At 42.1% G+C, this 22,159-nt stretch overlaps 1 protein-coding gene and 1 pseudogene across 1 annotated transcript; both read right to left on the bottom strand.

Annotated features, from left to right (window-relative positions):
• Nucleotides 1–12,163: 12,163 nt before the first annotated feature.
• Nucleotides 12,164–13,135, bottom strand: LOC146546413 (14 kDa phosphohistidine phosphatase). The gene is made up of 3 exons (XM_085265591.1): nucleotides 12,909–13,135; nucleotides 12,458–12,582; nucleotides 12,164–12,373 (listed from the first exon to the last, which is right to left on the bottom strand). Exons 1-3 carry the CDS (start codon nucleotides 13,120–13,122, stop codon nucleotides 12,281–12,283), a joined length of 432 nt encoding a protein of 143 aa, XP_085121717.1. The 5' UTR covers nucleotides 13,123–13,135; the 3' UTR covers nucleotides 12,164–12,280.
• A 3,416-nt stretch (nucleotides 13,136–16,551) lies between these two features.
• On the bottom strand, nucleotides 16,552–19,969 carry LOC146546412 (dynein axonemal heavy chain 6 pseudogene; annotated as a pseudogene).
• Between the last annotated feature and the right edge of the window lie 2,190 nt (nucleotides 19,970–22,159).

Genomic DNA, 22,159 nt, shown 5'->3' with positions numbered 1-22,159 from the left:
AATCAGAGATCTGCTGAACTGCAAAGCGTTCAAGTCTGGTTTGGAGCCCACAGAGACGAAGTTAAAAGACAGGAATTTCAACAATTACACTTTTGTCGATCTTTTCTGTACACATGCACATACTAACATGTTACTTACTATGTTACATGTTACATACTAACATGTTACTAATGTTGCTGAACTGCAGAGCTCCTTCAGTGACAGACTGCGCATCCTAGATGCATGAAGGAGCGTTTCCGCAGGTCCTTCCTCCCTGCAGCTGTCAGACTGTACAATCAGATCTGCTCCCAACAAACATAGATGTTCACATCTGCGCTGTAACTGCAATATGTTAATTAATCGATTCGCACTACAACCTGCTTTGCCTCTTATCTGTAGTTATTTTTATTTAATTTAATAACTGTACAGTACTCTCTGTATAGTGTAACCACTGTCCTTGATGTAAAAATTGTGTATGTTTCTGTTCCGTGTCCTGTGTACTGTTTGTTTGTATATGCGTCTTTTTGGCTGCTGTTAAAACCAAATGTCCCCTTGTGGGACAATTAAAGGATTATTCTATTCTATTCTACTTATAGCTTAACATTTATAAAACTCATTGCCATTCCAAAAATTCGATTTGTGTGTTGGAGAAACTGTCAAAAACAAATACAACAACAACGGAGTAGGGTCACAAACCAGCGTACTCCTAGTGCTGAGTGCCAAAAGATTATTAATAACTTGTTGACTCCTAATCTGTCAAACATGTCTCTTGTTAATGATATCAAGTTATTTTGAGTCAGAAGGAAAATCTGTTCACGAGGTGGAAGATACATTGAGTTTATGGCAGAGTGATGTTTATTTATCTTTTATTTATCCATGCCTAATGCCAAGCTTAAACATTTATTTATTTACTTACTTCAAGAGCGATCTGGGAAAGATGACAACAAAAATTGCAACAACTATTATATTATATTTTATCTGTCCGAAAAACACTAGATTGTTCACAGAGTAGAGACAGTAATACAGATTCATAGGAATACTTGCAAAGTGGGTCATTTCTTCTTAATAAACCCAGCTTATTGCAGCATATTTACCACTATCAATAAGAATATTAGCCATAACACATACAAGCATCTGTAATCATTTTTGGCAGACAATCACTTATTGAGAGAACCCTGGTCCCAAGCCAGGGCTCAGGGAGGGTTGTGTCAGAAAGGGCGTCCGACATAGCAATCTTTGGCAAACCAAATGTGGATTAAAAAATGAGATTTCCTACAAACTGTGCTATTATTGGCCAAAGACAAAAGGAAGATGAAATTGTGGAAGACATGTTTGCAGGCAGCAAGAGAGATGAAAAGAGGGATCTGTAGGTTAGAATAGGGACTATGTCTGTTAAAGTGTCTAGTAAATGTTGGCTCCAGCACACCAGGTAAACGGGATTCAAGTTGTTAAACAATGGTGTAGATAGTAATGGGGTAGGGGTAATCTTGAAAAGGAATGTATGTGAATAGTGTTGTGGAGGTGAAGAGGTTTTCAGACAGAGCAGGACTTTGTAGCTGGAAACCAAAGAGGTGTTGCTGAATGTTGTCAGTGCATATGCCTCACAACGTGTCAGTTGGAAGAGAAAGATGATTTTTACAATAATTTGGATGACGAGGTAGGGAGTATTCCTAGGAGTGAGATAGTAGTCATTTAAGCAGACTTCAGTGGGCATGTAGGTGAAGGAAACATGAGTAATAAGGAGTTGCTGGGTGGGTAAGGTATTAAGGAGAAGAATATGGAAGGAAAGTACAGCTGGGAAAGAAGAGCTGAAGTGGTGATGGAAACTAATCAGGGAAATGAAGAATTTAGACAGGAGTACTGGGAGTCTCCATACCACAAAGAGAGACGTGTCAAGAGCAAAGGAAAAGGCTTATAGTGAGTCGTATGTGAGGCTGGACGGAGAAAAGGACTTGCAATGAGTGGCTAGCCTAAGAGATCAAGCAGTAAAGGATGTGCAGCAAATTAGGATGATTAAGAATAGAAATGGGACTGTACGAATGAGTGATTGTTACGTTCCCCCCGAAAGGGTCTAGGCATGTGAGTGAGGGGACCAGTAACAAATGAGTCCAGAACAGAATGAAAGGAAAACAGACCAGTGTTTTCAGTAAATAAAATAGTCTTTATTATAGATCATCTTAACATAAAGAGCCGGCAACGCCGTTTTACCAATAACACTTGGAAAAAGAGAAAAAAGGTTGCAACAACAAAGAACACAACAACCAAACAAAAACTCCACACCACGAGGAGGTACTTCCAGGGGCCCACAAGCTCACCCTGTCACTAACAGCAGCTGGCTTTACTGCTGCCAAGGCCCACCAGCCCACACTACTCACGCAAAGCAGCTATGCTGTTTCCACAACTCCACACTTTGAGCAGGCTAACCACACAACGCAGAGACACCAGAGAACACCCCACCCTGTTCACAGCTCATCCCCAGCTTATATGACCTCAGAGAGGTGATAGCTGACTGGGCCCAGGTGGCAAACGAGGCTAATAAGAAGCAGCTGTGTCCTGGGGAGAGAGAAGAGCAAGAGAGAGACAGAGGGGTGGAGCAAAAGAGGAGGAGGCGGAGAAAAACACCACACCCACACAAGGGCAGTATCAGGAGGCCCAGCTAGGGCCGTAACACCCCCTCCCATATATACAAACCCGTGGTTTGTCACAGAACGTCCTACCCAGCTTTTAAACATATCACCTACCATGCACGCATACCCTGCCAACTCTGCCAAGACCTTTCTGAGGGTTTGAAAACACTGAACGGGGTTGGCTCAAGTCCCTCAACATAGTGTCTCAAGTGATAGCCAGGTGTTTGAGCCATCACATATGGAGGACCCATCAGGCAGCTAAAAGGCCGTACAGCATCACTTCTCTGATGCTTCTTCACTAGGTCATGGCGAAAGGCATGCGGGTTACCCAGAGGTGCAGGTTTGAGTGTTTGTGTCGTACACAATGGGTCACACTGCAGGTCATCTGGACCCGAAAGACAGTCAACAGGTGGCAGATTACAATTAGTTGATCTCTGACAGTGACCGAATGACACCACTGAGCAATTATGCGCCGATTGTTGCCTAGGACTGGCAACTTTGTTGGTTTGTGAACCACAGTTCACTCTTTTGAAAGCAGATCGATTTTGCTTTGAGTTTTCTTTCAAACAGTGAGCAATCAGGTGGCCAGGTTTGTGGCAGAAGAAACAGAGCTTTGTTTTGGCTCTTGAAACCACGCCTGTATTGACTTTGTTAGCTGGCACACTCCTAACTCCCAAGACTGACTGTTTCTGTTTGTAGGCCCCACAATCTGCTATTAAATGGCCAGACTTTAAACAGAAAAAACACTTTCTTTTTGCCTTGGAATGGGACACAAGTACCTCACCCTTTGGGTACTGTCTAGCTGGCACATCACTAACCTTCACTAGGTCATCGCGTCGGTCGTGCTTAATGACACTGGTTTTATGGATGAGGGCAAACTCATCAGCCAGTGTTGCAGCATGCTGTAATGAGGAAACCTTCTGTTCACTGAGGTATACTGCAATCTGCTCGGAGATGCAGTTCTTAAATTCCTCCACCAGCATTAATTCACGCATCGACGCCAGGTCAGTAGCTTCGCTGGACACACACCACCGATCAAAAAGCACACTTTTCTTCCTTGCAAAATCTCGGTAGGATTGACCCTGCACCTTTTTCAGCCCCCGAAATCGCTGCTTATAAGCTTCTGGGACTAGCTCGTAAGCTAGCAGGATGGCACTTTTCAGCTTGTCATAATTCAGACTGTCCTGAGCTGACAATGAGGAACAAACTTCTTGAGCCTTACCCGCCAGCTTACATTGGAGCAAAATGGCCCACGAATCCCGTGGCCAGTGCTAGGGAGGTTGAGCTAAGGTGCACACAACCAGGTTATCTTTATGAGTTTTGTTTTACCTTTGCAAAGGTAGATAAGACAACAGTGCAAACAGCATGACAGCAGTCTGCATGCTCTTTGACAAAGAGGGACTGTAATCCTGGACTACTAATACAGAGTTATCTATCTACAGTTAGAATATTGTGTAATAAAAGAGAACTTGTACATCAACAAGTCTAAAAGATTACGGTATATGAAAGCAGGATAAGAAGATATGGAACCTTCTAAGGTCCACTTGACACATAGAAGCAGCTTAATCTTAAAATACTTCATTACAAGATGCAAAAATTTGATACTCTGGACATGTACGAAGGCGGTATAGTGGATATATTGGGCAAAAGATGCTGAATATCAAGTTTACATCTGCTGTGGCAACCCCTAAAGGGAGCAAGAAGAAGAAGAAGAAGAAGAAGAAGAAGAAGAAGAAGACTTCACTTAAGAAAAGAATACTTTGCAATCAACATGATGATATTTCTTGTAAAGTTTTATGGCAAATTAAACCATAATGTAAAAATAAAACCCCCATTTTCTAGACCTTTGTAGCTGTTGTGCCATCTGGAATTTCTGTAGCCTCTGTTTTGCAGATAAGATCTTAAGCATTGAAGTGAAGCCATGCTGTTGCTTGCTGTTGTGTCCTTTCCTAAAACTTTAAAGTGGGAGCTCACTTTTTGTTTATGAAACAGGGCTCCACACTGATGCTTATCTCGCTTTCTTCACTGCGACACTGCTTGAAGTGTACTCGGAAATATAAACATATATTGGACAGTGGCGCTATGACGATTTTCCTCCACCACTAAATCATTCCTTCTCTTTAAGCATTCACTAATTACACATGTATATCATATTTATAATATAACATAAACATCTGACTCAAAACTCCGAATGGGTTCAATGTCCTCATTGTGTATCATACATAAAGCATGCTATTGTTTTTGTATTGAAGAGGCATTGTTAGTGTATAGCAGTATTTATGAGAAACAAAACAGAGACTGTTTCTGGGAGTCAGGTGTACACTGAACCTTCTGGCACTTGGAGGTAAACAGGGATTTATGCAAGGCAGTTATTTCAGATGTGAACTGGAAGATGGGCATGCATAACATCCACTGAAATCTTTCCACAGGAAAAAAAATAGCACAGAAGATTAATAGCAGGATTCTCTCTCTTGGGCCAGATGTCAGGACTGGAAGCAACTGCACAGGAGAGAGCGGAGAGAGTCAAAGGAAGCAAAAAATCCAAACAAGCTGAACAAACACTAATTATGAGAGGCATTCAACAGAAGTACACTTAGTGCAGTTATCTTGCATCCAATGAGAGATTTCTTCAGCTTTAAGTGGAAGGAACGTTACGGCCAATTGCACAAAGGTGAGTTAACAGTTTCCAGAAGAGAGACAAATACAAAACGGTGGATCATAACAAAAAATAAAAAAGCAGTTTTAGATTTTCTCTTATTCATCATTACACTTAAGACTAAAGTCAAATTTTCTTTCGCATCTTCTCCAGATGCAATGAGAGCATGAACACAGTTAATATTAACTTTTGGAAGAGTTGGAAATTCAGGTGTGCAGCACCTGAATCAATAAGGAGGATGACTTGCTGGCTATGCACCATCAAGTCAGACTGATGTATCTGGCATGATAATTAATATATACATTCACAGAGAATCTGACTTTATCTTCAAGTCTTGTGACAAACTGAGTAAACAGATGCTATTGTATGTGTAGGTGTGGTACCTCCAACCTCCTGCATCAGTTGAATCCGAGCAGTTGCGTGTCTTCCCCAGTTTCAGTCCACCTTGCCAAATTTCCAATCATCAAGTTTATCCTCGTTGAGGACTTCTCTAGCACAATGTCACCCCTGATAGCATTAGAAACAGAGGGCCTCTTCTGGAACCACCTCTTCTTCCAACTAGAGCTTGATAAATGGTTGGAGTCAGGGTTTCTGGCAAAGAGCCTGTAGCCTGTACAGATTGGTACATGGTTAGGCCTGTCACGTCCTAGTCCATTTATTTTCCATTTTCTTCTTCCATTAAGCTCTGAGGAGATTGCTAATGTGCCATAATGTCTGACCTTGCACAGTGCTATCATCGTCGTCCCACTTGTGATGTTGTCTGTTGATGTTATTAACTATTTCCTGATCACAAGTCATGGCTTCAATCACCAGTCTAGTAGGCTGTCCATTGGGAAAGTGGTGTGGTGGGCTATGTGAGAAAACGGTGATGTGGAAGTGGATGTTCAGTTAATCAGCTTGTTAATGTGAAACCTCCGGTGTTAGATCGTAGTCAGTAATGAATCACTTTAATTGTCTGCTGACACCATGTCCTGTCCTGTGTCTTTGTTGTACAGTGACGGTGAAGGTCAAGGTGGAGCACATGTAGCCTTTGGAGCAGAACAGTTGAGCTCACGATTCACTATAACACACTGAGGCTCTGAGGAGAGATGCGGACGTTCTCTGAGAAGATTTCTCTGTTTCATCCTCCTTTTTTCTGCCTCACGCTTCCACACGTTTAATGTCTTTAAGCAATTTCAACAAAATCTTTTCATTTTCTTTCTTGAATTTTATCTATTTGTCTCTATGATCATTTTTCTCTTCTAACTACATCAGCTGTCAAATGTTGACGCCTTGTGCAAATCCAAAATGGTTTACCCAAACATGCATAACACAGATGGCTTTGTCTCCATACTTTCCCTTCTGATAAACTACATCTGGTGACAGGAAATCTGGCACTTCATAGAGAATGGGGCTTTCTTTACCAGACTTTTTCCCCATGTTCACAAATTTCCATTTTTTTGCTATCTGGTGTATTTAATCACTCCTTGAGACTTGATCCTCACCATAAATTCAAATATTTTTTGACACAATTTGGTGGGGCAGTAATTACAGTAAGAAGGACGCAGTCCGCAGTTACTCTCTTCTCTTCCTTTGACAGTAATTCACTGAGTTCCTGGAACCTTGTGTTTACCTGGCCCACTAATGACCTCTAGACTAGACATGAACACAAGGAAACAATCAATGTCTTTCTTTCCCTTAAAACCCCCCCACAAAAAATCCCCTTTTCTGTATTTTCCCCTGTAGCATTTTATTTCAAATCTCTCTCTGGGGTCTAAAAGGTTCGCTTTCTCCATATCTCAATTATGATACGTAGAGGCTAAAAATGCATTTTTTAATCAGCTGATTTTTCTTTCAGTTGATTTTAGACCGCAGATTCAATCAACAAGGAAAACCACAGAAAATATTAATTGATGTAGAAAAGGACAAGCAGATGGCTGATGTGACAGAAGAGGATGAAAGATGAAGGATGGTGATCCACTGTAGTGGCTGAAAGAAGATGCCTTCACTTGAAAAAAGTGCATATTTATTGAAAAGTCTTAAGGCCATAAATGAAAATTTCCTAGGCCTTAACCCTTATTTATAGCTTAAAAAAGGGACATTATGCAATATGTAATATCAGTATATCTTCTTTAGAATAAAGAAAGTCCTATAGATGGAAGTGTTCTGATTCTGCCTCGTTGGAAGCAGTTTCTGTCTAGATATTTGGAGCTGTTCATCTCTCTGCAGCTATTTATAACATTCAACCAACTGCATTATTTGTATATATATATATATATATATATATATATATAACCCTATACACACACACACACACACACACACACGCCTTTATCTGGAACATCTGGAATTTCTGTTGACTCTGACTTGATGGAGTACTGGCTATTGTTTTGGAGATAAGATCTTAAACATTAAAGTGAACTCATGCTGGTTATTCTTGTGACTTCTTTTCCAGACACCCTGAGGTGTGAGCTGGCGCTGCTACAGGAAGGGACATTCTTCTTCTTCAGGAAACAAGGCTCCGACCTGTTTGAAGTACACTTGGAAGTATAAAAATACACGGGACAATGGCAATATGGTGGTTTTTCCCCTTACTACTATGTTATAATTTAAAAAAAGAAGAAAAAAAAAGAAACCAGTATTGCTGAATCCTGTAGAATTCAGTAATAGTTTGTATTTTCCAAGACTCATATTTTCAGTGTTCCCCAAAATAAAAGCATTTCTTTTATTTGATCGACAGTGAGGTCAAAATCCAGCAGTCCTACAACTTCTTCAGTTTCATGACTTTTGCTAAGGCTTTGCAATCACTTAAACATTAAAATTTGGTAACAAACTAATATATATATATATATATATATATATATATATATATATATATATCCATAGGTCCCTCATCCTATTCATGTAGCCCCTTCCGCCGGGGTTACTTGCGTAGTACTTGCCATGGTAGTCAGAACTGAGGGGATTGAACTACCAGAAGGCAACATTGCAGACATAGAGGACAGTTACAAGTACTTGGGGATCCCGCAGGCGAATGGGAACCATGAAGAGGCCGCTAGAAAAGCTGCAACCACCAAGTACCTGCAGAGGGTCAGGCAAGTCCTGAGGAGTCAGCTGAATGGTAAGAACAAGATCCGGGCCATCAACACGTACGCCCTGCCCGTGATCAGGTACCCTGCTGGGGTAATAGGCTGGCCAAAGGAGGAGATAGAAGCCACTGACATAAAGACAAGAAAGCTCCTTACCATGCATGGAGGGTTTCACCCCAAGTCCAGCACCCTGAGGCTGTACGCTAAGCGGAAGGAAGGGGGCCGGGGACTGGTGAGTGTCAGCACCACAGTCCAGGATGAGACAACGAACATCCAAGAATACATTGGGAAGATGGCCCCAACTGACTGAGTGCTCAGTGAATACCTCAGGCAGCAGAAACCCAAGAAAGAGGATGGAGACGAGGAACCATCATGGAAGGACAGGCCCCTGCACGGTATGTACCACCGGCAGATAGAGGAGGTGGCTGATATCCAGAAATCCTACCAGTGGCTGGACAAAGCTGGACTGAAAGACAGCACAGAGGCACTAATCATGGCAGCACAAGAACAAGCTCTGAGCACAAGATCCATAGAGGCTGGGGTCTATCACACCAGGCAAGACCCCAGGTGCAGGCTGTGTAAAGATGCCCCAGAGACAATCCAGCACATAACAGCAGGGTGCAAGATGCTAGCAGGCAAGGCATACATGGAACGCCATAACCAAGTGGCCGGCATAGTGTACAGGAACATCTGTGCCGAGTATAACCTGGAAGTCCCGAGGTCAAAATGGGAGATGCCCCCAAGGGTGGTGGAGAATGACCGAGCTAAGATCCTGTGGGACTTCCAGATACAGACGGACAAAATGGTGGTGGCTAACCAACCGGACATAGTGGTGGTAGACAAACAGAAGAAGACGGCCGTAGTGATTGATGTAGCGGTTCCCAATGACAGCAATATCAGGAAGAAGGAACACGAGAAGCTGGAGAAATACCAAGGGCTCAGAGAAGAGCTCGAGAGGATGTGGAGGGTGAAGGTGACGGTGGTCCCCGTGGTAATCGGAGCACTAGGTGCGGTGACTCCCAAGCTAGGCGAGTGGCTCCAGCAGATCCCGGGAAAAACATCGGAGATCTCTGTCCAGAAGAGCGCAGTCCTGGGAACAGCTAAGATACTGCGCAGGACCCTCAAGCTCCCAGGCCTCTGGTAGAGGACCCGAGCTTGAAGGATAAACCGCCCGCAGGGGCGTGCTGGGTGTTATATATATATATATATATATATATATATATATATATATATATATATATGTATATATATGTATATACATATATAAATATATATTGTTACCTAAACTACAGTTTAATCTCAATAAATTAGACACTTTTACAGTCTAGTGAACCTTCAAAGCAACATGCATTTAAATAGGGTAAAATGAATATATGCAAAAATGCTTTAAAAAACAATGGAAATATTATGGTGTCCTCTAATAAGATTACAAAGAATTTGCTAATTACTTACTGTAAATTATTCATTTTACAAGAAAAGGGCTGAGTCTAACTCACTTTAAGCCTCCTACCTCCCACACAGACCTCCCCATACCTAGATAATGGAAAGGTTATCAGTTTAAAGGAAACCGGTTGTAGATTGGAATACAAAGTGGAAGGAAAATGGCTTTTGTTATTCTTTTTGTTAGGGTCATGGGGTATTTGGCAGAATTTAGCCAGTAACTTTTTTTAAGTCTTCTGATGTGACTCAGTGTGAACTAAGGTCTATTCAGAGTGTCGACATGAGCTAATTCCAATCCTGTCTGCAAAGCTACATGGTACTTTCTATCCAAATGTTTTCTTTGTGATTTTTTAAGCACTGAGTGAGTCAAAGTGAAACGGAAAGTACAGGAATGTGTGCCAGTGGTGACATTTAGCATGCTGCCAACCTAAATATCATCGGAAAAATGAATTTCATGTAAATGCAGTTTTTTATGGTAAAAGGTCTATTACTTCTTTCATCTATTATAATGAAAAATAAAGCTAATTTTTAATATTAAAAACAGCAATCAACTGTCAATGTAAAGTCACCCAAAGTATTTTCATGTACTGCTAACACAGCTGAGAAAAAGCAGCGTTTGTGTTCTGCTTTAGGAGAAACACACTTAAAACACACAATTTGTCATGTTAAAAAATAAACACCAGAATGAATCTTGTTTCTTCACAGTCACTACCACTCATTTCTTTATACTTTTTAGGTGGTCTTGAGCAATGTCTTTGTTCATGAAGACTTTCGATGTTTTTTTAGTTAATCAGGCCACTTGACCTATGAACCAGTCATGCATTAAAAAGGCGCTTAGCTCAAGGGATGAATGAGTGTTGTGACTACAGATAAAAGACATCTTAGTAAAGCAGCAACTTTGAATTGTATCTTTAGGCCTTTTGTTACTAGCAGCCCGAGTATCCTTAACATATTCGAGGAAACTGGTGAAGTGGAGAAGTGGCAGGCCTAAAAACTACAACATGTTCTTAATAGGAAAAAATTCAACAAAGACCTGACATAGGACCTGAGAGATTCAGTTGAACCTTAAAAACTGTGTGTATGATGAGTTTTTACTTAAGACTCATCATGTAGCCATTCTTAAGGAAGGAAAGAGGGGAAAAGGCCAAGGAGTGCCAAATGATACAAGCACTGGACTGAAAATCAGCAGCATCAGGTCTTATGGAGTGATGAATCCAAAACTAAAATCTTTGGTTTAAATTGTCAACATGTACAGAAGAGAAGTACAACAGTGGGTGTCTTTGGGCATCTGTAAAACATGGTGGAAGCTTGCGTGGCACATACAGGTAGTGAAGTGACTACCTGAATAAATGACAAAGAAACTTGCCTAAGTGAGTTCAAGCTCTGGAAAAGAATAAATGTGGTCATTCCATGTATTACCTTTCAAGCTCAGTAGAAATGTACAAATAATAATAAATTGTATTTCTGTGTATTTTTGCACATATTTCTTTTTTGTGTGCAATAAACAAAGAAATGATGGGTGGTTCAAGACGTTTGCACAGTACCATATCACAACAGGGACAGGCATGAAACAAAAATCATTCATGTGCTCATGGATCACGTGACACAACTAAGTGGTTCCCTTTAACACCACTACAAAGTTTACAGTGCCGTCATCAAACACCAATTTATGCTTAAGTTAATGACCCAGAATCTGCAAATGACCTTTACTAATGCATGCAAACATGCAAACTGAAGAAGTTGATCACAGCAAATACTGTGCCTGCTAAATATTACCATGTGGTCTGGTGTAAGTACCTTCTGTTTACTACCGATTTTAAAAGTGCATTTTTTTGGCAGCATAAAAGTAAAAGTGAAATTTGAACTGGATTAAAGCCATAAAATGCAGAAGGCGGAAGAACTTTTAAAAATTCAACGTGTGATTTAAAATATGACTCAGCTCGGGCTATTTTCTCACTCTGAGTTTTTGTTAGTTTTTTGATTGAAGATATTTTATCGCAGGCTTTTATTTATTATTGCACTACCGTTTAGAAAGAGTTTTGCTGAATTTAGCTTGATGTTTATCATTATCCGGACTTAAACAAAAACAAAAGTGATTATCCGTAGGTTAAATGAAAGTGCTTGTTATCTCTCTTTTGGGTTTTCAACAATAAACTTTCCCTCCTGTGTAACAGGATATGTCTGTGATTCCAAAAGACTCACCCTTTCCTGTATGGACTTTACGCCTGGCAAATGTACTCCTATTCAACTGAGGCCAATGGGGACTAAAAGTCAAAAAGGTATTTACAGGAATATCTACAGAGTTCATATACAGTATTCAATTCTGAAGGACTAAAATTTTTACAACTGCAGAGAATCAGAATTTGTGCTTTCATTGAGTAAGAAACCAAATGTGAAATGCAGAAGGACTGTATTTGAATGGTTACAGAACAGTTAAAGCATCATTATGTGGTTTGATTCACAGAACTGTTAAATAAAGGCGGACGTTTGAAATGTCACAAAGGTTACAACTATTTTTTGTCGTCTGACCAGGTGATCTCATAGTCGCTGAAGAAAGTCTTCAGCTTCTCCACAGAAACAGCATGGTCAGCTTTTCCAAAGGCCTGCGAGTGAGCAAGAGACCTGACATTAGTGAATTAAATACTACTGAAGATTTTAACTTTTCATTCAGCTTTTAGTTAACTTACAGTGGATTCTCCAAACACCCTTATTTTTTTCTCTTGGTTGTTGTGCTCGATCTTTCCTCCTCCAAGGCATTTGCACTCCATCCCCAAGGCCTCCATAGCAGGGTTGACCTTCTCAAAAATATGATCTGAAAATGTATGAAGACATTTAGAAGAAATTGAGATTGTAATTTAGTTACAATTTAATAAAAATAGCAATTAGAATCAAATACGGAAATTTGGTAGTTGTCTCCAACGACTAGGTTGGCATGAATTTCATCCCTCTGCTCTGTGCAGTATCTATTCCGCAATGCACGTCTGCAAAATCCACCAAAGGGACCATAACAATGAGACAACATTGCAAAATAGACTACATGCAGGTTTTCATCTGCACCAACAGTCACTGGTCTGCACGATATCTCGCGCTAAACTGACGCAGTTGACGCTCTCCTTGAAACAAACTATAATAACTTACTGTGATATTCGGCATTTTTTGTGCCACGGACAATGTCTTTATGCACATCGCCATCTTTCGCTTTTACTCTGACCAGTATGTACTTAAAAGTTCCCTCTGGATCAATCTCTACATCGGGGATTTTAGCCAGAGCGTCTGCCATTGCGACTGTAGATTTACGCAAAACGCCGCAGACTCTCAAACTGCGCAGAGGTCTACTGACCACAGAGAACATGAGTAGTTCTCACACATACCTTTATTTGGGTCAGGATTTCTACTTCGCTTCTTAAAGCGGCAGGACATTCGCGACTTGTTGCCATAAATGTGCAGATTTAACAGTGCGCTCGCACGCTGGCGCCTTCATATGGCAGTGAGTGCGAAGTGTTTGAATTTGCGTTCCTTGCAGTCTCTGTATACCGTGGATTTGCATTAGAAAACTTTATGATACATTACTCAGACGCAGAAGTGAGATCGTCAAATGTCTAAGTCTGGTATGAGAATTTTCTGCTTTCGGCCGTTTTCTGCAGCATGCGGCAGATTGTCCGCTGGTGTTTATCGGAGAGATCAGAGGTCAAGATCAAACCTCAGAGTTAGGTTTGATCCTCCCTCTGAGGGCCTTTTGGTTCTTAATCCAAAGGAATCCTATCTTTTTGGATTCACATCAAGAACGCTTCAGCGGGGAGCAGGATGCATGGTTTTGCTTTGCGTGATTAGACTCCCGTTTGCCCTGTGACTTCATTAAGAAGTAATTTATCATGTTACCTTAAGCTTGGAGCCAAAGGACACAGAAGTTTTAGGACAGTCAGAGAAAGATAAACCTCTAAAAAGACAAAACCTGTCCCATATAACCAAGCCAATAAGACAGGGAAGTCAAATAAACCTTTACATTTTTTGTAACTAATAGTGATGAGTTGTGTAACTGTCTGTTCCATTCTAGTTACAACTGTGTAATTGTTCTACTATTCATAGCTGTGTTAGTTAATCAGAGAGTTTGTTTTATCTAATTGTGGAAGGGAGAAAGGCAAAGTGTGTCAATAACAGTAGCTACAATCCCATGCCTCAGCTCAGACAGGAAGGATGTAAACTGTCACTTCTGGAAACGCAGGCAGCCAGCAGGCACCTCTGCTCCTATGTGCCGCACATTTTCCATCTCAAGACACTCGCAAACAAGTGACTGTCGTGATCTTTCCTACAAAATCTTTCCCCTTGCTTTCTACTAACACCTCCTTTTCAATGACATGTCAGTTCTGAACTGTGAAAAGCATGTTTTAGTCTATGCAGTGTCTGTTAGCACACTTTGTACTGTTGTTGTGTATTAGTCAGAATGATTCATTGCATACAGTTGAGGTTTAGACATGGGCCATGAGATTTCTTGAAACACAAATGCAAACACAAGAAATCCTCATTAGTGCTGATGAAGATAATATTGTTTCCTGACATCCAAGAAAGCATGTCAGTGGCACACAAGTCAATCACAGATAGACTCTTATCAGCTCCCAGTATTTCAGAGCTTTGAAAAAGAATTTCCTTCTCGGTGGCCTTATATTTAATACGTGTATTTTTGTGTGTACTCTGTACCATTGTTGCTTCACCAGGAAACGCTTAAGTACCCTATGTCATACAATTTGCTTTGTCTTTGAATTTGTTCTTCTTTTCCCCTCAGGTGGTTTTTTTTTTTTTTTTTTTTTTTTTAACAAATTACAATTGTGGCCAAAAGCTTTGAGAATGACACAGGTATATGCTTTCACAAAGTTTACTGCTTCTGTGTTTTTAGACCTTTTTATTAGTTGTTTCTATTGTACACTGTACTGTACTGTATTGTACACTGAGGATACGTGTCAAAATGTGTTTTATTGACAATCACATTAAGTTTATGCAAAGGGTCAATATTTGTAAAAATATTTGGCCTTTTCTTAAGACCTGTGACATATGCCCTGGCATCCTGCCATTCTTTCAAGCAGCCTCTGGGTTACATCCTGGCTGACGGCAGCCAGTTCGTGCATAATCAGCGGTTGGAGTTTTGGGGATTTTTGTTTGTCCACCAGGTTCTCAGTGGAATTAAGGTCTGGGGAGTTTCCTGGCTATGGACCCAAACATTTGATGATGGTGAGCACAAATGTGCTACCACATTTTGGTAAATTTTATTATTTTTAAGAAAAATATATGCCAGCAATTAAGACAATTATTATTTTACATTCATTACGTGTAGTCCATAACAATTGAGGGGAGTAAAAGTGAGAAATAATAAGCAGAACTGTTGACACTGTAGTCGTTCGCCCGCGGTTGCCTAGAGCGGACCTACTTCCTGTCCTCTCAGACGCAATTCGGGAAAAGATACGAGTGCTCCTGTGATTCTTTCTCTGAGACTCTACCTTTATTTGTACAGGTCAGTATCGTCTTAAAAATACAGTGTATGAGGGTTTTGTGCCTCATTATACTTCGGTATTTACTGAGAGTTATGTTGACACCGCCGATATAACCTTAACCTTGAAAGTTACTGAAGCGCGGCACCGCAGCGGTGATAAAGCCGAGCTGCGCAGCCCCAAGTCTCGCGAGAGTTACCGCGAGAGTTTGCCAGCCCGCGGGATGTATTTAAACTTGGTAAACTCCATTTAACAATCAAATATGTGTGTGTGGTGTTCCAATTTAACTGTAAAGGCCCTGACATCAGATTATTCGAGTTTAAAATATCTCATATACAATTTACGGTTCAAGTGATGTGGAAATGTTAAGAATAAGCTAAGAATGCATGTACATTTATGTTGTTACATTGCAAAGTAATACATTCAGGTGTGTTTTGTCTAATCTAGTAAGATTTATGCACTTATATCTGATTTGTGGATAAGCTATTTTGAGTTTGCCCTATATGTGAGAAAGAGCAATAAGATGTTTAAGGCATTGTATGGTATCTGCACTGCTGATGTAAATGAGTGAAGGAATAGTGTAATTAACAGTGTAAACTGGAGAAATGTAACAACCATAGATACATATATTTGCCAAATGCCTTTTATTTACCTTTTACAGTTAATGAGCATATCTGACAAGTGAAAACACTGGATGTAAATTATATTTGTTGATCTGAAATAAGAGACGCAATTCGGGAAAAGATACGAGTGCTCCTGTGATTCTTTCTCTGAGACTCTACCTTTATTTTTACAGATTTGTATTCTTTTTGTTATTGTGGTCTTCACATCTGGGACCCGTAACAAACTGTGGGGGCTCGTCTGGGATCTCTCCTCTACAGTCGTCGAGGGCAGATCCAGTGATACCAGAACCACGACACAATCGTGACCAAGGCTGCTACTCCAGCCAAGCCAGCGAGTAGGTGTCCAGGTAGTGAGGCGAAAAGGGGACCTTTGCCTCGACGTGGAACCGTACTGCAGTGAGGGGAGTGTGACGCATCCTAGTCACTATCGAGCTGAAGGATAATCAGAAATACATACAACATGTCGACCGAGAGAAAGGAACTCGCCTGGAATATCAGGAGACGCTTGTTTTCACTCCAAGGTCAAGACCTCTTTGAACTCGCTAAGAGCCTTGCATCAGAAAACAAAGACACTACACAGCTCAGTCAGGTGAAATTTTTATTGCGGTCTGTGTTGCTATTACAGTTGCTACTGTGCAAATGTTTTGGTGACATTTAAAATTCTACTTTGCACTCGAATAAACATTTAATCATCCAACTGGCACAGGAGTGCGGAGGCTTTGGATATCCAGTAGTCGCTGGGTCGCTTGGAGGGAAGCATTACTGTTACCACAAAATTAGTTGAGTGACCTGTGGTGGACAGAGTGCCAGCTCTGGCTGAGGTCTTGTACAGAGGAGGGTGGTAGAGGTCAGGCTCTGGAACGTAGTTCTGCTGTGGCTCAAAGTGCACCACCGGCAGCATGGCGTTCGTAACCCGAGGCAGCGCATCATCAATCACCATGCCGACATCATCCCAGCGACAGGCATCCATGAACATGCCGTGAACAAGTACACCGTCCTCCTCATCCATGTTTTGTTTTGCACCAATGGGAAGAGTGCGTAGAGCCTCACAGACTGCTTCCTCATCCCTGTAGGCCGGCACCACGCTGAAGCGGAAATTAAGCTCATCAATAGGCAAACTGTAACGCCGGGCATGATTCTGCAACACTCCAGTAAGAAAGCCTTGAGGGAAGAAGAACCCGGAGAGCCAAAGTGATTTGGGCTGACCACGTGTGATCCAAGTCTGGATAAAGGAAGTTCTGAGAGTCAAGTCTCTGACCCAAGAAGACAGCGGTTTGAGGGAAGGGTAGGCAGAGTTTGCCCAGTGGGTGGGGACCTGGTTGTTCAGAAAGCTTGTGTAGATTCGGTCCATTTTCTCTGACATCACAACGAGACCTGCTATTGCCTTTTGCAGAGTGATAAGAGACATCCTGAGAACTTTAAGCAAGTTGTTGAATCGGTCTGCTTCTTGGGCCAAAACAGTTGTGAGGGAGTTAATGCGCCCATTGGTGTCTTTGATAAACAGTGTGTCAATTGCTTCATCCATGTCCAGTCGCTCGGGCAGTTTGGCTAAAATCAGTTCGGCGAGCTCGCAGACTATGTCATCGTTACTCTTAGCTCCCTGTTGTGCTGAAGAACAAGGATCAACATCCAGTATGGTATTGATCAGAGTTATAGTTTCTTGACGCTGAAAAGCCAAGTTGGCATTCTCATGCATACCAAAGATCTCAGGATCATCAATGATTGGAAGATTCTCAATATACTTATATTGTTGGAGTTCATCTGACTCTGGAGCGTAGTAAACACCTGAGGGGGAGTACGTGTAGCCAGGCTGCAGAGTTTCTGGAGAAAAAAAGCCTTTGAGGATTGTCCTTAGGTACCGTTGGTCCCAGGCATCCGTCACTCTCCCTCCATATGTGATCTCACCAGTGATGTAGACCAGAGCATCCCAAGGGATGGTGCCATCTTTGCAGTACAGGTTGAGGTTGAGCAGAGCACATTCTCTGTCACTGTCATTGAATTCGTAGCGGATGTTCCAGCCCAGGGGACCAAACTTCTTCCGCTCCTGGATGATTGCATGGAAAAAGCAGATTCCAAAGACAATCTTCCTCCACTGGTGTCCCAAAATGTGGTGTTCAAAGAAACTGCTGGTGATCTCTGTGAAGGCTCGTTGCATGTTGGCTCGCAGGCCTTTAGGAGGCTCGTTAGTCACCTTAACGGAGTTCTGGAGCACTGTAACAGGAAATACTTTGGTCGGCATGGAACTGAGAAATAGACGGAAGTTCTCATGGACTGATGTGTCAGGGTCAGTGAAGGTCTTAATGAGCTCCTCCATGGCTAACATCCAAGACACAGCCAGATGGCAGTTTTGCAAGAAGACCCAGTTGCCACTTGTCAGCGCTGAATGGATCATCTTCTCCGCTATAGGTCCCTGGCCTTGCCCCAGTGAGATAGCCTCGACCCTGTCGAGACACCCTCTCTTATTTGCAAAGCGCTGGAAGGCACCCATTGGGTCAGAACCTGAGCTGAGGATGAAGATCAATGGGGTGGTAGGGGATATGTCATTATAGAGATTAGCCAGGTCAACTGGAGGGTTTTCCACAAACTCCTTCCCCAAGTTGACAATCACAAACTCAGGTGCTGCAAAAACCACCTTCTCTTCCATGAAGCTCTTGATAAGAACTAGTTTCTGGAAAGATCCCAATCGCTCATTCCAGTAGCCTGTTATCTCCTGTTTCTCCTTTTTGGACTCCTCGAGAGAAGGCAACTCTGACACATAGCCATTCCATTTTTCTGGATTTAAAGATGCTTCAAAATGCCCTAGCTTAATATGGATATGGGTTCTAGTGATTTCTTTGGAGATGCCCTTGAAGCAAGGCAGTGTGTCCTCCAGCTCACAACATGTCTGCCAGTAAAAAACACTTAGCCATGGCACATCTGGTCGCTCTGGAAACTCCTTTTTCAGTGAAGAAGCTCCTCTTAGGAAGTGCCACCATTCCCCATCAGAGATCTCGCCACGCTGCCTCATGATTTCTATGTGCAACATAAAGCTGTAGATAAGCTTGTGTTGCTCGAAGAGTCCACTTGACATATTAATGTAGGAGTTTAGCAAGATTTGATTCAGGAGGATCTGAAGGCGCTCTTCTAGCACAGTGCTCTGATGTCTCGATGGTGGAATTAAAGAGCTGTTTAAAGTACTTGAGTGAGAACTGGTACATAGGATCGATCTCTGACAGAATGGCAATGACAAAGTACAAAACAGATCCTCGAGTGGCCACAGGCCTGTAGCGCTCCCTTGCAGAGTTTATCAACAGCTCAGTTGCTTCTGCCTCTTCCAGACGTTGCTTTATGGCCTCTGAAGTCACCGTTGACTCCTGGAGAGTCTGAACTAGCTCCTCGTTGTCAAGTATATTCCCCTTAGAGGTAAAGAGAAGCTTAAGAATGCAGTCTTCAATATCTTTCAGCTGGCTGCGGTCAGCGTTGATGCGCACAATCAGCTCGTTCCTCTGTTCCTCAAGATGCGGACTCTCAAGACGCACCACATCACTGAGAAGTTGGTCTTCTAAGCCAGATTTAGTGACAGTGAAGTTGATAATTGTAACTTTGATGCAAACCTCTGGCAGGTAATGTGGGTTGGCCATCTTTGTGGTCATATAGAACCTAAAAGAGGCAAACCTTCTGCATTCCACTGGCGGATGACATATTGATCACCAAGAATGTTAATCAGGCTAAAAGTGGAACTGATTGGGATGTTCAGGTTCTGGCACTGCGTTATCCACTGGTCAATTAGCAGCTGTCTATAGTGGGAAGTAAATGCGCCATAATATGCCATACAAGCAGCTGCAATGAAGACATTTCCCACAACATTGATGATCTCTTGCTCAAACAGGGCTACACTTTCTTCCCAGCATACTTGTTCGTCACCAAGAGCGGACGTTAGCTTCCCTGCCCTGATCAGACGGGCCTTTGTCAGAGCCATCGTATTAACCAAATATTCTTTCTCATTCATGCTGCTATCAAACTGCTCCTGCAGGACCTTGATCTGGTTCTCCACCTCCAAAAGAAAGCGTTCCTTTGTCCAAAGTGTACTGAGCAGAACTTGCAGGACTGTAGTCATTGCTTTGTATGCTGCGAGTCAGGACACCGAGCAGTGGGATCTTTAAAGCGGACCAAAACTCAGGGAAACTGGGATCGGTCTCTGTCAAGGGACAGCCAGAGGCCGGCGCAGAGTCACAGTCCCAGCCAGTAAGGTCCTCCTCTGCACAGCTCACCACTGAGTGTGCAAGGCGTTGCAGTAAGCTAAAAAGAAAGCAGCCAAAGCGAGACCAGAGAAAGCAACAGGTAACCTCTTGCCAAAGTTTAACACCAAACAGCTGTAAAGTCCACCTAGTTGGAAAGAAAAGCCTTCTCAAGTGTTTGATTGGTGGCTATCCAGTGACAGTGTTATTTGATTCTGGCTCACAAGTGAGTTTAGTGGACAGACATTGGGTTCAGCGGTTTTTTCCCAACTATCAGGTGCGACCCCTCCAAGAGCTGTTAAATGATGGACTTGAAGTTTATGCGGTTAACGGACAAGCAGTTCCTTATGATGGGTGGGTCGAACTTACAGTCACTCTCGCTGGTCACGAAGATCCCAATCTTACTGTGCAAGCCCCTTTCCTTGTCAGTAAGCTGTCACTCCCTTAGCCCCTCCTGGGAGCAAACGTGCTTGGCGCCATTATCCAAGCACAAGAGTCAGACCGAGAGGCCAGTGCTTTATTGTATAGTCTCCTACGCAAAGCTTTTGGTACAGACGAAGAGCAAGTGATGGCTATGGTAAACTTCATACAAGTACCACAAAGAGCAGGATGTGACCCAGCCACAGTGAGAATTGGGAAGAGCAATGTGACCATTCCTGCTGGAAAAGCAGTCCAAGTGTGGTGCAGAGTACCCCAAAGTTTTGACATTTGTGACCCCCTGGTGCTGTACGAACCCGATGAGAACACTGCCTTGAGACACCTGAGTGTTGGGGAAGGGCTCCTTGAGATCAACAACCATCAAAGGCCATTTGTTAAGGTCCCCATCTCTAACCACTCCAAACACGAAATAATTCTACCGAAGAGAACAGCCCTGGGTACTATTCAACATGTCGCTAAAGTTATTGAGACAGACCGACCCACAAACACATCAGAGGTGACTCAACCCACACAGAGCCCCATCACCACAGCTGAGGTAAGCGCAGCCACCTCTGTTCCCCAAGCTTAGCTATCACTTTTGCTCCAGCATGCTGGGAATGGCATTGTTTTTTAGCAAAATGTTCTTGTTGGTGGTTGGGAAAAATGCTTTCATGTTTTGGTGCCATTCTTTATTCATGGCTATGTTTTTAGGCACAATTGTGAGTGATCCCACGCCTATGTATGAGACGTAACCCCACACACGAATAGTCACAAGATTCATTATTGTTGGCATGACACAGGCCTGATGTTAGAGCTCACCTTTTCGTCTCTGGACAATCATTTCTCTGGCTGTCTCAAACAATTGTAAAGGGGCTTCATCAGAGAAAAAATGACTTTTAACACAGGCCTCTGCAGTACCTGTAGTTTTTTGAAAAACATCAGTCTCACTCACACTCACACCTGCCTGCTGTCTTTCCTAAGCAACTGAATAATTTTAGGACAAGGATGGCAAACTCATTTTACACTGTGGGCCACATACAGCCCCCTTTCATGTAAAGTGGGCCAGACCAGTGAAACTCTTTCTATCAATCTAAAGAAGTTTAACTACACATTTAAACCCTGTGATACAAGAAAAATAAGTTTCAACAGTACATCTCTTTTTGTTCGTGAGAAAGAAATGCTGTTTTGGTAAATGAAAGAAATCTGTCAGGATCAGTCTTTGGACTTAAATTGTAAGAAATTAGAAGTCTGGTAGCTCATTGCCCAGTCTGTCCTAAAATTATAAAACATCTTGTTAATTAACAAAAAATGCCCATTTTAATAACGTGAGCCCATGGAGAAAATTTTTTTTATTTCGTAGACAGTAAAAAAGTAGGAACTTTTCTGCTATTTCAGTTTAGCGTGGTATTTTCATAAGCTGATAAAAATATAGAAAATGCAGTTGAAAAAATAAAATGTATCCTCTCATTGACATTTTCCAAAAACTATCCAATGACCAGATTGGAGTCTTTGGCAGGCCAGTTCTGGCCCCCTGCCTTGTGTTTGAAACCCCTGCTTTAGGAGATGGTACTGGCGCTTGCTGGGCTTTGTAAGGTGCCCTGAAAACGTATTTATAACAACTGAACTTCTCTCTTTAAAGTTCTTCATGCTCC

The sequence above is a fragment of the Mchenga conophoros genome, linkage group LG23, assembly GCF_057382185.1.
Source record: "Mchenga conophoros isolate Kocher_MC1m ecotype Shallow Benthic linkage group LG23, M_conophoros_male_GT1.1, whole genome shotgun sequence".
Taxonomy (NCBI): Eukaryota; Metazoa; Chordata; class Actinopteri; order Cichliformes; family Cichlidae; genus Mchenga; species Mchenga conophoros.
This window is presented reverse-complemented; position numbering and strand designations above follow the sequence as displayed.